This window comes from Phocoena phocoena, chromosome 14 (assembly GCF_963924675.1).
Source record: "Phocoena phocoena chromosome 14, mPhoPho1.1, whole genome shotgun sequence".
In the NCBI taxonomy this organism is placed as follows: Eukaryota; Metazoa; Chordata; class Mammalia; order Artiodactyla; family Phocoenidae; genus Phocoena; species Phocoena phocoena.
Window position 1 is genome coordinate 70,574,967 of NC_089232.1, and position 12,810 is coordinate 70,587,776.

A 12,810-nucleotide genomic window follows, 5' to 3' on the forward strand; every position below is an offset into this window, starting at 1 on the left:
AAAAAACAAACTCTAAACAAGAGAGTCTAAAGAATATTTAAATCGCCCGTAATCCTATGACTAGTGTTTTGGTATATGTCCTTTTACATTTTTAGATTTCAGAATTTTTTTTCTGTGCATGTGTGTGTTTATATAATCATATGTAGGTAGATAAGTAAGACAAAAGGATAGTAAAATGCATAGTAAATAGTAAAATGTGTCGTAACGTGCCTTTTCATTTATGATATCATGACTGGTTTTTCATGTCAACCAGTATAGAACTACATTATTTATAAATGCTGCATAGGATTCTATGGAGGGAAACTACCATCATTTATTTAATGAACCCCCTATTGGGTTGTTTACTTTTTTCCCCACCGCTATGAGCAGTTCTGTGACAAGCATCCTTGTACATGCAACTTTATATACTTAAACCATTAACTTTTAGGGAATACCGGGTCACCGTGTAGCCGCTGTTTTTAATTTCATGTGGTTCTTGACGTGAATACTCATATACACCCCTCAGCCCTGCCCCAAGGCTGAGGCTTTTCAGTCCTTAGGAAACAAATAGTCCTCCTTAGAACTTGTCTTCATGGGACCAAAGGGAGATAGATGGGCAGGCTGGGCCCGGAGACCTTGGCCAGAGGGTGGGGAAGGCACCTGGGCCAGATGTCTGTCTTCTGTTCCCAGCTCAGTGCTTGATGTCATGTGAACCTAAAGGAGTTAATGTACAGCTTTGGTTTCCCAGGCTAGGACCTTGAAGCCTTCTTAAGCCCCGTCACACTCCAAGAGGCCGTGCAGGCTCCTTGTGGGGAGGTCTTTTGGGAGCAGTGGGAATGGTGCTGTGTCTCCTGACACAGGGTCTGTTCTGTTTCCTTGCCTCAATTCAGCAAGCCTTTGGGGAAGGGCCGTGGTCAGGAAGTGTGAGTAGTCAGTTCAGGAGGAAACACGCTGACTGAGACCGCCCACTCTGTCGTGAAGACATTTGCAACCCAAGAGAAGGGCTGGCTCAGGCGTGCGAGCTGCTCTGAGGTGGAGGATGTGCCACCTCAGAAGGTGCTGGGCCTTACAGAGGGGGGGAGGCCATCCCGGGGGCTGTAGGCTGGGGTGGGCATCAGTGAAGCCTTTCTAGAGTAGGTGGCGTTTACCTTGAGTCTTGACGGATGGTTGAATTTTGCAGCAGGAGGTGATAGAAGGGCTGAGGAAGGACCAGTGTATGCAAGGTACAGAAACAGCAAAGCCCAAGAGTCGCCTGTTGTTGTCCCTGCTTTCCGAAACCCCCTGCTGTCCTGTCCTGACTATTTTCTGAGTAGATCAAATTAGGCGTGAGAGAGCCTCGACGTAACAGCCTGTTTGATATCCTTGCTATTGATACTCCAGTTTGATCCAGAAGTCTCCTGCGGCTTTCAGGGCAGGGTAGGGCTTGGGCCTGCCTTTGACCCATGTGTCCGGCTGGCCCGAGGGACCCCCTGCAAAGACTGGGGTGCCAGGGAGGTGACCCAGTGACGGTGCGTTTTGCTGGCTGGCACAGGGCTTCTGGTGCTGAAGGACTTGGGCATTCAGGTGGATCGCTACATCGCTTCCGAGGTGTGCGAGGACTCCATCACGGTGGGCATGGTGCGGCACCAGGGGAAGATCATGTACGTCGGGGACGTCCGCAGCGTCACGCAGAAGCATGTATGTCAGTGCCGCCACGGCCCCGCCCACCTTCTCTACGTCACTTAGCTCCGGGGACAGCGCCAGCTCCTTTCATTTTGTCCATTTGCTCTTTTCCTTTCTCCCCTCTCCCCTGTTGAACTCTCTCCCTCCTTCTCTTCCATTTCCCTCCTTGTCTCTAGAGGATCGGGGCAGATTCCAGTGGGAATTGGGGGCCAGGCTTCTTGGGCCTGGCTGGTTTCCGGGCCCTCTCGAGTGGAGCGCTGTGGGTTGCAGTGAGGTTCCCATCCTCCCAGTACTGCTGGCGAAAGGTTCGCCAGCCTCCATTTTGGGGAGGGGGGGATCTGGCGGGATCCTGCCTGAGTGGCCCCTTGCTTTTCCAGTTATCCATGTCGACCTCGAACTACAGGCCCTCAGGCATCCTGAAGGGCATATGGAGGGGTTCAGATGGTCCAGACACCTGCCCAAGGTGCGCAGAGCACAGAGTACCTTTCATTCAGCTGCCCAGCCTGGACCGCTGTCCCCCCTGAGTGGCTGCTTTTCCTGCTGGGGGCACACTGGTTTCCCCACTGGCCTCAGAGATGGTCCAGTTCAGTCCTTTCCCTTTATTATTTAGGAAACAGCCCAGAGAGCCTCAGTGACTTGCCCGTGGCTGCACTGTGTTTGCGCGCGCGCGTGTGTGTATATGAATGTACGTGTGTATGTAGAGAGCATTCAAAGCAGCTGGGTCTCTTCTCTCCCATGCCAAAGTACTTTTTTGCCAAATTCACAGATCCTTTCTCTCTCCCTTTCTGCCTCTGTCCCCGGACATCAGGCCCATCACCTTACCTTTATCCTCCCAGATCCAGGAGTGGGGCCCGTTCGATCTGGTGATTGGGGGCAGTCCCTGCAATGATCTCTCCATCGTCAACCCTGCCCGCAAGGGACTCTACGGTAGGTGCTGCACTCACCCCTCCGCCTTCTGAGCTGGTGCTTTCGCACGTCAGTTTCCTACTTGGATATTTCTGCCCTGGGACGGCTACTCCCAACGACCCTGTCCTCCCCTGCCCTCCCCGTGCCCGGGCCACACCACTGTCTCCTGCAGACAGCCCCAGCTGATGGCTTTCTCTTCCGACCTCTCAGAGGGCACTGGCCGGCTCTTCTTTGAGTTCTACCGCCTCCTGCATGATGCGCGGCCCAAGGAGGGAGATGATCGCCCCTTCTTCTGGCTCTTTGAGAATGTGGTGGCCATGGGCGTTAGTGACAAGAGGGACATCTCGCGATTTCTCGAGGTATAGCCAGCACCCTTGGTTTGGTCAGCTCACTAATGGCTTCTACCTTGGACTGCTGCTTTATCCCTGTCTCATCTGCATTGTGGAGCTGGGGACTGGTGACTTCCGCTTCGCAAGGGGCCCGTTTGGGAAGCTCTGGGCTTCCCAAGTAGACAGGGAGGAAGCACACCTTGGACAGAACCCGTGGTCTCACTGTAAGAGGTGGTATGTGGGTGTGGGCCTCAGCACTTGGAGGACCTGACTGTTGTAAACGGGGTGGAGTGTCAGACTCCTGGGCTTGGGGGTCTGTGTGGCGTTTCCCTGGGGGAACCTTTGAGATACCAGAAGCAATTTTCCCAACCAGAATGGCTTGTCCTCGCTCCCTGGCACTGTGACGGATGCTTTATGACACCTGGGAAGAAAACACAGCTTATCTCAGTTTCTATTTCCCATTTTGTGGGTCCCAACTTGGCTGAGCCTGGTTTGGGCTGTGCACAGAGGGTTTCTGCAGCCAGAGTCGTCCTTGGGCCGGGCAGTCTGGGAGCCCGAGCCTGTGCTCCCGGGTCTTGGGGGCAAACGCCTCAAGCTGGTGTGTTTGGCTCATAATGTGGACGTACTACAGCGAACACATCCACACTCGTTGGAACTTTCTTTCTCAAAGCCTCCGGGTGAGCTGGAGCTGTGTGGTCCAGTGTGGTGGGCATCTGCCATGTGTGGTATTTAAATTGACATTAAGATTCCTCAGTCACACCAGCCTCCTCTCAAGTACTCCGCCATCTGCAGCTGGTGGGCTAGTGGCCACTACATGGAACAGTGCAGACAGAACATTTCCATCATCGCAGTGTGGACTGTGCGGGTCTAGACTGTTGCAGTGGGAGCATGTGGAACGTAGCTGGGTTTAATTCCAGCTTTTCCTGGGGCCTTCGGGCTCTCCCAGTGTGGCCTCTCGAGAGAGAAGTAAGAGCCTTTGAGGCTCTAAAGTAGCCAACTTCCTGGCACTCTGGCATTTCTCTCTCACTGACCTCTAACATCTGTCCTGTTTTACAGTCCAACCCTGTGATGATTGATGCCAAAGAAGTGTCAGCTGCACACAGGGCCCGCTACTTCTGGGGGAACCTTCCCGGGATGAACAGGTTGGTGAGAGCTCTGTGCCCAGGTGGCCGCGGGTGGGTGTCTGCAGGCAGGATGACGCCCCGAGGAGGGGGCCAGCCTCCCCTGCTGACCAGCTTGCTGCTCTGCCGTGTTCTTCTTTGTTTCCTTTTCCTTGAGGAAGAAGGGGAGTCAGGTGTAGAAAATACTTGCCTGAGAAACCAAGGACTAGTGGTCCCAAATGGGACCTTTAAAAAGCACACTCTTGACACAGAAGAGGACTCATCGTGCTGCTGAGTTATGTGGTTGGTTCTCCTACGTTGGTGATGTGTCTAGAGTCAGCTGGTCCCTAGTCCCCTGAGGTAAAGCTGTGGAGGATGTGTTTGGGGATGGGAAGGAGAGCGGTGCCCACAGCTGGGCCACATCGGGCTCCAGGAGAGAGAATCTCGAAGCAGCAGGCACCTTGCAGCTTAGAGGGCCCTGCTCCACTTATTATCCACACACTTTGTGGGCTTTAAGTCCTTTTTTGGAAGGATGCTCTTCGTTGAGGTTACACAGAGATTTTAATGTCCAGGAATGAAGAAAATTTCGTTTCCTCAGCGTAATAATCGCACTGTAAAAAGGCGTATGTGAAGAAAGGACTTCTGGTTGAGAGTTAGTGGTTCAAAAGCAGAGGGAGATCCACCCGGTCTAGATATCGGAAAGAAATATTTTGCAGCATGTTTTGAGTGTGGATTTTAAGCCTCCTTGGTACACCTACAAATTGGGAACATCATTTAACCTGGCCTCGGTCATCTAATCTGCCTCTCTGCCAATAGCATGAAGTTTTAGGAACTTCCCCGGTCTCATACCTGTTGGGCAAAGCTGCCGTCTTTTGCGAGGGCTTGTTGGCTGGGAAGGAGATGGGTCAGTGGGCAGCTGACCTGAAAACCGTCTCAGTGTCTCCCTAATGTTCCCAGGATGGATGTCTGTGCGTATGGGAAAAATGGACTGGCTTATGTAGTCCAGTATTTTTATGGAGCCAGTAACTCAGTGTACCCTGACAGCCCTTGGGGGGATTGTTCTTACATGCTTCTTCCAACTCTAAAATTCTAGAACTCTGAGCCTCCAGGAGGAGCAGAGGTACCCCGAGGGACCAAGTACAGTGTATATGCACATAAACAGGGAGGAGTCTGGAGGCGCGATTTGACCATGGGTCCAGGGGTGATTCCCATGCAGAGACGGTGGACCGCTCTGTGAAACCTTTATTAAGTAATCCTAAATGTCAGAAAAGGCCAGCAGCGAAGGTGATATTTAGTGATCTGGTCTGCCTTCTGAGAAGTGACACGTTCCGTGTCACAAAATTTTAGTCTTCTGGGGACTGTGCAGAATTTGTCTAGTTAACTAGCTGTACATTTCAGGTGTACAGTTTGATGAATTTCATCCAGTGTACAGACCCATGTAACCATCACCGTAGTCGAAATACAGGACATTCTGTCATGCCAAAGCTTGCTTTGTGATGGGTACTTTTAAGACTCAGTCTATTTTTAAGTAACAGGTTTAAAAATAATTGGGCTTTTCCCCGTCTGGGCAGGCGTTGTCTGTTCATTTGTAGTTTGAGACCACTTCTGAATTTACCTTTAGGGCTTAATGCTTGGGGGACTTGTGTCTGTGAGTGGCTGCAATGTATGTCGCATGTGTTTTGGGGAGTTTGAAGGGGCTTACGACGCATGTGGGTGACGGGGTCCTCTTTAATTTCCCCATGTGAGTCAGATGGCTGCTGGGTCAGGGCCCTGGGTGCATCCCTGCCGTCGTCCTGGTCTCTGTTGCTACTCTCTCTCTTCTGCCTTCTAGGCCGTTGGCATCCACTGTGAATGATAAGCTGGAGCTGCAGGAGTGTCTGGAGCACGGCAGAATAGCCAAGGTTAGCCCCAGCATCAAAGCCCTCTGCTGGGGGTAAGGAGAAGGGCAGGATGGGCTGGAACAGCAGCAGGGCTGTGTGTCCGGCCTGCAGAGGATGCGACTGAGGGGGTCGTGCATGCAGTTGGCCAGAGCCGGAGGGTCGGGCTGGGGGGTGGGGGGGAAGCCTGGAGGGCTGGGGGAGAGGTCAGGAATCCTTGCTGCCTGCAGCCATTCCGTGCTGAGCTCGCCCGCTGCTCCTGTGGGAGGCAGACACTTAAGACGTCTTTGCCAAGGTCCCTGCGTCTGCTACGGCTTTTGAATGATTGAGCCAGGACCTATTGCACGAGCCTTCAGAGCAGAGCTTCTCCTGTGATGTGGAAGCTCCCTTTCTCTCTGGAGAAAACTCCTGGGACTGCTGGCACCCCAGGGGTATCTTTGCGCCCCTGAGTAACTTGGCATCCTTTTGCCTGTAAGTCACTACCCCTGGGAAAAAACAATTCTTAGGAGACTTACGAAGGACAGTGGCTCAAGCTGCTGTCTGTCAAGCCCTTGGCCAGTGGGATTGGACTGAGGATGGCCGGGTGACCTCAGTGTAGGAAGAAAAGCAGGGCAGTGGGGTCTGTGGAGGCTCACGACTGGAGCCTGACCCCGGCCCCTGGATGGACCAGGCCTTGTCACCTTTGGACGCACCAGTCCTTGGCAGGTGCCTGGCAGGAGCAGATGAGTACTCATTTCTCTTTTCCCCTCCTCGTCTTCTAGTTCAGCAAAGTGAGGACCATTACTACTAGGTCGAACTCCATAAAGCAGGGCAAAGACCAGCATTTCCCCGTCTTCATGAATGAGAAAGAGGACATCTTATGGTGCACTGAAATGGAAAGGTACCCACTCACGCTGGTGTCGGGCAGGAGCGGGTGGGAGGGATCTCCGCCTCTGCACCAGGCTCGGATCCCCTGCGGATACCCCGTGAGCAGTGGGTTTTCCCAAGCATTTCCCAACATGGCAGATTCCTGGGGGAGGACTCCTGTGCGTTGTAAGGCTGGTTTAAAGTAAGGGGGGCGTCTAGGAATCAACCCCCGATGCCTTGGCTCCCAGCGGTCCTTCTGAGCTCCAAGGAAGCACTGCGGCTGCAGGAGCTTGCCTACGTCACACTTGCTGATGTTATGTGCTTTGCAGACCAGGACAGTGTGGGACCAGGTGGGCCTTAAAGCCTCAGCACCCTGCTTTGGCACAGATTGGACTTGGGCTAGATTCCTCATTCTTGGGGTAACTGCCATTTAGCCAGACAAAAAGATCACTTACACAGACAGCCAGAGCAAGCAGGAACTCCTGACATCAGGCAAGGGTTTGGCCCCTTGCAGAGTCTTCCGTTCTCTGCGGGGGAAGATACCAGGGATGTATTTTTATTACATACAGAGTTGAGATACCCACCGTGGGTCTGAATTTCAGGTGGAGCGTGTCCTGGAGGTGTTTCTCACAAACGCTAACTCTGTTTCTACTGTGTGGGAAATCTCTAGGCAGTGATCATCTTAACATACCTTCAGACCCACAGAGAGTAGCCGGGCGCCTGAGTCTCGAACGGGTTATTAAGGACACAGAATTGCCCAGGCTGGCGCTGACTCCTGCCCTGTCTGCCTTTTCTCCCCAGGGTGTTTGGCTTCCCTGTCCACTATACCGACGTCTCCAACATGAGCCGCTTGGCGAGGCAGAGACTGCTGGGCCGGTCGTGGAGCGTGCCCGTCATCCGCCACCTCTTCGCCCCGCTGAAGGAATATTTTGCTTGTGTGTAAGGGACGTGAGGGCGAACCGAGGTAGTGAGACAAGGTTCAAACAGACACACAAAAACACAAAACACAACAAAATACCAAGAACATGAGGATGGAGAGAAGTATCAGCACCCGGAAGAGGAAAAGGAATTTAAAACAAAAAAAAAAACCCCACAGAGGCAGAAATACCGGAAGGCTTTGCCTTGTAAAAAGGGTTGGACATCATCTCCTGATTTTTCAATGTTAATCTTCAGTCCTATTTAAAAACAAAACCAAGCTCCCTCCCCACCCTCCCACCCCCTTTTTTTCGGTCAAACCTTTTGTTTTCTACTCTTTTCAGAGGGGTTTTCTGTTTGTTTGGGTTTTTGTTTCTTGCTGTGACTGAAACAAGAGGGTTTATTGCAGCAAAAAAAAAAAAAAAAATCAGTAACAAAAAATAGTAACATACCTTGCAGAGGAAAGATGGGAGTGAAGGAAAGAAGGAAATTCTATAGAAATCTATATATTGGGGTTTTTTTTGTTTTTTTTTTTGTTTTTGTTTTGTTTTTTTTTTTTACTATGTATCTTTTTTTTGTTGTTGTCTCTAGCCTGATCAGATAGGAGCACAAGCAGAGGACAGAAAATAGACACTCAGGTGGCAGAGTTCCCTCCCAGCCACTGAGCTGTCTTGCCAGCACCATTCCTGGTCATGCAAAACACAACCCAACTAGCAGCAGAGAGACGAGAACACCACACAAGACCCTTTTATACAGTATTCAGGTGCCTACCACACAGGAAACCTTGAAGAAAATCAGTTTCTAGAAGCCGCTGTTACCTCTTGTTTACAGTTTATATATATATGATAGATATGAGATATATATATAAAAGGTACTGTTAACTACTGTACAACCCGACTTCATAATGGTGCTTTACAACAGCGAGATGAGTAAAAACATCAGCTTCCACGTTGCCTTATGTGCAAAGGGTTTTAACCAAGGATGGAGAAAGGGAGACAGCTTGGAGGTGAACCGTTAACCGTGGTGGGGTTTTTTAATTTCCCCTTGGTGTTTAACAAGGTGAAGGAGGAGAATTTGGGAACAGCATTCTCCCGTTTCTCCCTGCCAAAAAAGGGGGTGAAATTCAGTGGTCGGGACCGTGGAAAGCTGAGAGTGGGATCCATCCAGGCTCATGAGATAACCTTTTGATTTTTTTCGAAAAGGAGACTCCCTCGGCAAGATGGCAGGATGAGGGGTCTTCATTCCCAATTTCTCACATTAGCCGATTCGAGGGCTCCTTGCGGTGGGGTCAGAAAAAATCCAGAGTGCGGGCAAGTGACAGTTCAGACCCCACCTGGAGCAAATAAAAAAACATACAAAACGTACTGGTGCTTTCCTGTCTAAGTCGCTTTTTGTGTGTTCTTTTATGAGGCCCCCACCATCCACCCTCTGTGCACAAGGCGGCTTCCGGCCCCTGGAATGTGATGTTTTTGGTCATCTCCAAAGGCTGCAGTTTTATACTGGGAGGCTGATGACACCTTTTGTTATAATTATTCTTATGGTTCTGGTTATAATTATGTTTGTTTTCAGATTTTCTTTAAGAAAACAAAAACCCAACCCCCCCTCCCTTTAGGTTTCAAACCAAGGTGCGGGGAGCAGGGTGCTTCTAAGTCAGTGGTGGCCCTGGTGCCCTGGCTCCCCACCCCTCGGGCCAGGTGGGCCACCGGGCGCTGCGACAGCTGGGCGTCGGCCAGGGGGTCCCCGAGGCCGGCCTTCCGGGCGCGTCCCTCTTCTCTTCTGCTTCCCTCCTCTCGAGTCACGTGTGTCAGGGCTGGAGGGAGGACCAGGCATCTCTCTCCTCGCGTGTGTGATTGGAGTGGTGTGTATTTCTTTTCTAGTACTTGGTCTGATGATAGCTGTGCTCTTACCTCGAGTCAGCGGCACCTGGAGCCCCAAGTGCATGACACTTGGTTCCGCTTCCCGGCGAGGCAGGCAGCCTGGTGTTGGCTGTAGGCAGGGACGGCATGTGTGGCTCCAGGGTGAGGGCCCAATGGGCAGATGCCTGCCTGGGTAGATGGGGTGTAGATAATGTGGCATATAGAGATATATATTTTATAATGGGAGGGGGGAATGGCACCTCCTGGGACTGGCAGGGCTGGGAGGTGTGCTGCCAAGCACATGGTCCCACGTTCGCATCCCTAGAAAGATAGGGCCTACGGTGATAGGCGCTATATAAATACATAGATAGGGTCACGTATAAGAAATATTTTGTAGTGGGGAGCGGGGGAAGGAGGCTCAGAATGCTGAGTCTCGGGCCCCACTGCAGACAGGCCCCACACCAATCAGTCAATCCCGCACGCACGCACACACCACACACACACACGCCACACACACACACCACACACACACACACGCCACACACACACCACACACACACACACACGCCACACACACACACACACACACACACACACACACACGCACACACACACAGAGCCAGGGAGCTCCCAGCGCTCTTCTCCCCAGGATTCAGGACTTTGCAGAGTCGGCCCTGCAGCTCTTTACCTCTGTTGCCCTAATTGCAGGTAGACTGTCAATCCCAGAAGTTGCTAGGTGCTGAGGGCAGGAAAAGGAGGAGGTTTTCTTTCAGCAGGTGCTCTCCTCTAGCAGGTAGCGTTCTATCTCTTTTGCCCCTGGTGATGTCAAAAGACTCTTCTGTTAGCAACCTGTGACACTGACCTGCAACCCTAGGCACCAGTCCAGTCAGCCCTCAACTCCCCCTACCTATTCTCCCCCGACCAAAACGAAACTGACGTCCAGGGCTGTCTTGGCCAGGGGGCTTCCATTGGAAAAAAATGGGACAGTGAACCTCATCTTTTGAATAAAGCAAATTAGTAATTGGTGACAAAACTAAACCAGGCTTTGAATCCCGTGCTCATTGCTCAGGAGTAAGCTCACAGCTGGTGGCCGCGGTCTCCCACTCCTTTTAGGGGTGCTTAGTGCCGCACCCCAGGCTACTCATTTCCCTGTCAGATTGGTTTTTAAGATGATACCCAGTTGCTTCCTGCCAGCTCTGTGCCGTGATGCCAGGTGGTGATGGTGGGCTCCCACGGGGCTGGGGCAGCTGTGGGGGAAGCCCTCGGCCCTTCCCTCGTTGGAGTCTGTACCGAACTGTGGTGCTCACCCCACCCCCTCCAGCCAGGCTCCATCTTCCCGGCCCAGAGCCCACCAGCACTGCTCCGGAGGGCTGGGGGAGGAGGGCTGCCGCAGGCAGTCCAAGGTGCTCCCTCCCCTGGCGGCCAACGCTAAGGTCTTCCCAGCCCCAGTGTCAGGGCAGAGTCTCTTCCTCTGCAGACAGACTTCCTGGCTCTCCGAGGCCTTTTGTCCACTGCTTGTGTGCAGGAGTTTGCTTTTCCCAGTGGCCCAAGCTCCACCCAGGGGCTTGGTGTGGGGAAGCAACTCGGTAGCCAAGGATGTGGTGAGCCTGAGGGCTCGGCGTGGGCCCGCCAGCTTGCTTGCTGTGGCTGATGACCTGTTTCGCGCAGTCTGGCCACCTGACTAGGCCCCAGAAGGGGCCAGATGCACCCTCGAAGGGATGAGAGTTAACGATCACCAGCTTTTCTTCCAGCCACACCCGTGGGCTTGGTCCCATAGTAGAACCTGGTAGGGTGCAGGGGACCTTGGGGATGTGCCAACTTGGCCACACCGGGGTGCTGTCCAACTCTGGGGGTGCTCCTGGGGGCAGTGATCAGGTCCCCTTCTAAAGGGGAGCTGTGCTTGGACAGGCTGAGGTGAGGTCGCGCGGGGATGCAGGTGGGGGTCGTGGCACTTGCTGTGCGTGAGGCTCAGGGTAGAGGCAGTGCAGCGGGAGAAACCACGAAGGCCTAGGGAAAATTCTGGAGTGTGTTCCCAGTGGGGTTTTCTTTCTGAAGAGCAGAGGCCAATTTACAAGTTCCTGGAAACGAGGGTTTCTAGGGCCGAGGATGATGCCCCCGACTTGCTGCAGGTGCCAGAGGGACCTGTGCCTCTTGCCGGGGGTAGGTAGCTGGGGCTCGGCAGGGCGCAGGGCCCTGGGTCGCTTGCCCGAGGAGGAAGCTCGTCTCCAGCCGGCGCCGCTGAGCCCCGTGGGCCTCAAGCTGGCTGGTGCTGCCTTCCTTTCCCGGGAGCTGACCGAGGAGCACAGGACCCGTGGGGTCTTGCAGTCAGTGATGGCAACCCAGGTGTGCCACTGTCTGTTTTTCTTTCTAGACCCCAGAACCTTCCTGCTATTGAACATTCTAGAAAGCAAACTTCCCAAAAGAGCACGCAGGACCGCTTTGCTTTTGAGATGGGCCTGGGAGTGGCGGCTGGCGAAGATGCCTGTGGGTTTTTGGTGAGTCGCTAGAGTGCAGATTGGGACAGGCAGACCCAGCAGGAAGAAAGGCTGGTGGTGGACATCGAACTGGTCTAATGAGGGCCGGCTCCCCTTACTTCCTGCATAGCTGGCAATTCTGGGGAAGCCTGAATTGATGGGGTGGGAATTAGATGGGAATAGCCCACGGTCTCCAGCACAGGAAGGTCTGTAACAGGAGCAAAGGAAGGAACTATTTCAGCAGAGCCACCTGGGGAATGTTCTTAGCCTTCATCTCTCTGATGACATCATTATACATAAAGTGGATCTTGGAGGCGCTTTTGAATTCCTGTCGCTGTCCTGCTTGGGGCAGAGAGGCTGTGGCACTGGTATTTTTCAGAGGTGTCGTTTTCAGGAAACTTGCAGGGTTAGGGCCGTGGGTCCTGCCTCGCACCGTGATCTGATGAGGGCTGGTCGTTGCCTGTGGTCAGGGTAGCAGCAGAGCCAAGATGCTGGTGAGAACTGGGTTTCTAGCCAGGCCCCGTTTTGATCGCAGGAGATGAGGAATCTGAATTTGTCATCGGGCGTGGTCTAGTCTGGCCCCTCCCAGCGCTTGTGATTAGAGATGACACTGGAGTTGTCCTGCCCTCTTTCCTTCACCTCTGGAGGGCTGGCGTGGAGCTGGAATGGCCCTCCCGGCCATTCCTTGCTGAGGCAGGGATTAACCACAAGTGTTTGGAGGATCTAAGAGGAAAGAGAATAGATTTCTATCAAGGGTGGACTCCACTGTTCTAGCAGAAGCTCTCGAGTCTTTACGTTTTGGTAAAGGAAGGCTGGGGTCTTCAGGACGCGAGAGCAGCCCCTCTTGCACCGGTGTGTTCCAGAGA

The 12,810-nt window shown here is 53.0% G+C and overlaps 1 protein-coding gene across 4 annotated transcripts in view; it reads left to right on the forward strand.

The window, feature by feature from the left end:
• DNMT3A (DNA methyltransferase 3 alpha) overlaps positions 1-8,041 on the forward strand; it is a 71,364-nt gene extending 63,323 nt beyond the window's left edge. For 3 of the 4 annotated variants that reach the window (XM_065890942.1, XM_065890941.1, XM_065890940.1), the window contains 7 exons: positions 1,511-1,656; positions 2,478-2,568; positions 2,758-2,906; positions 3,933-4,018; positions 5,808-5,877; positions 6,615-6,733; positions 7,501-8,041. In XM_065890942.1, coding sequence (XP_065747014.1) covers positions 1,511-1,656; positions 2,478-2,568; positions 2,758-2,906; positions 3,933-4,018; positions 5,808-5,877; positions 6,615-6,733; positions 7,501-7,642 — 803 coding nt within the window. In that variant the 3' untranslated portion in view covers positions 7,643-8,041. Of the gene's footprint in view, positions 1-1,510; positions 1,657-2,477; positions 2,569-2,757; positions 2,907-3,932; positions 4,019-5,807; positions 5,878-6,614; positions 6,734-7,500 lie in introns of those variants that run through there. The other variant, XM_065890939.1, reaches the window with a different exon arrangement.
• The last annotated feature ends 4,769 nt before the right edge of the window (positions 8,042-12,810 follow it).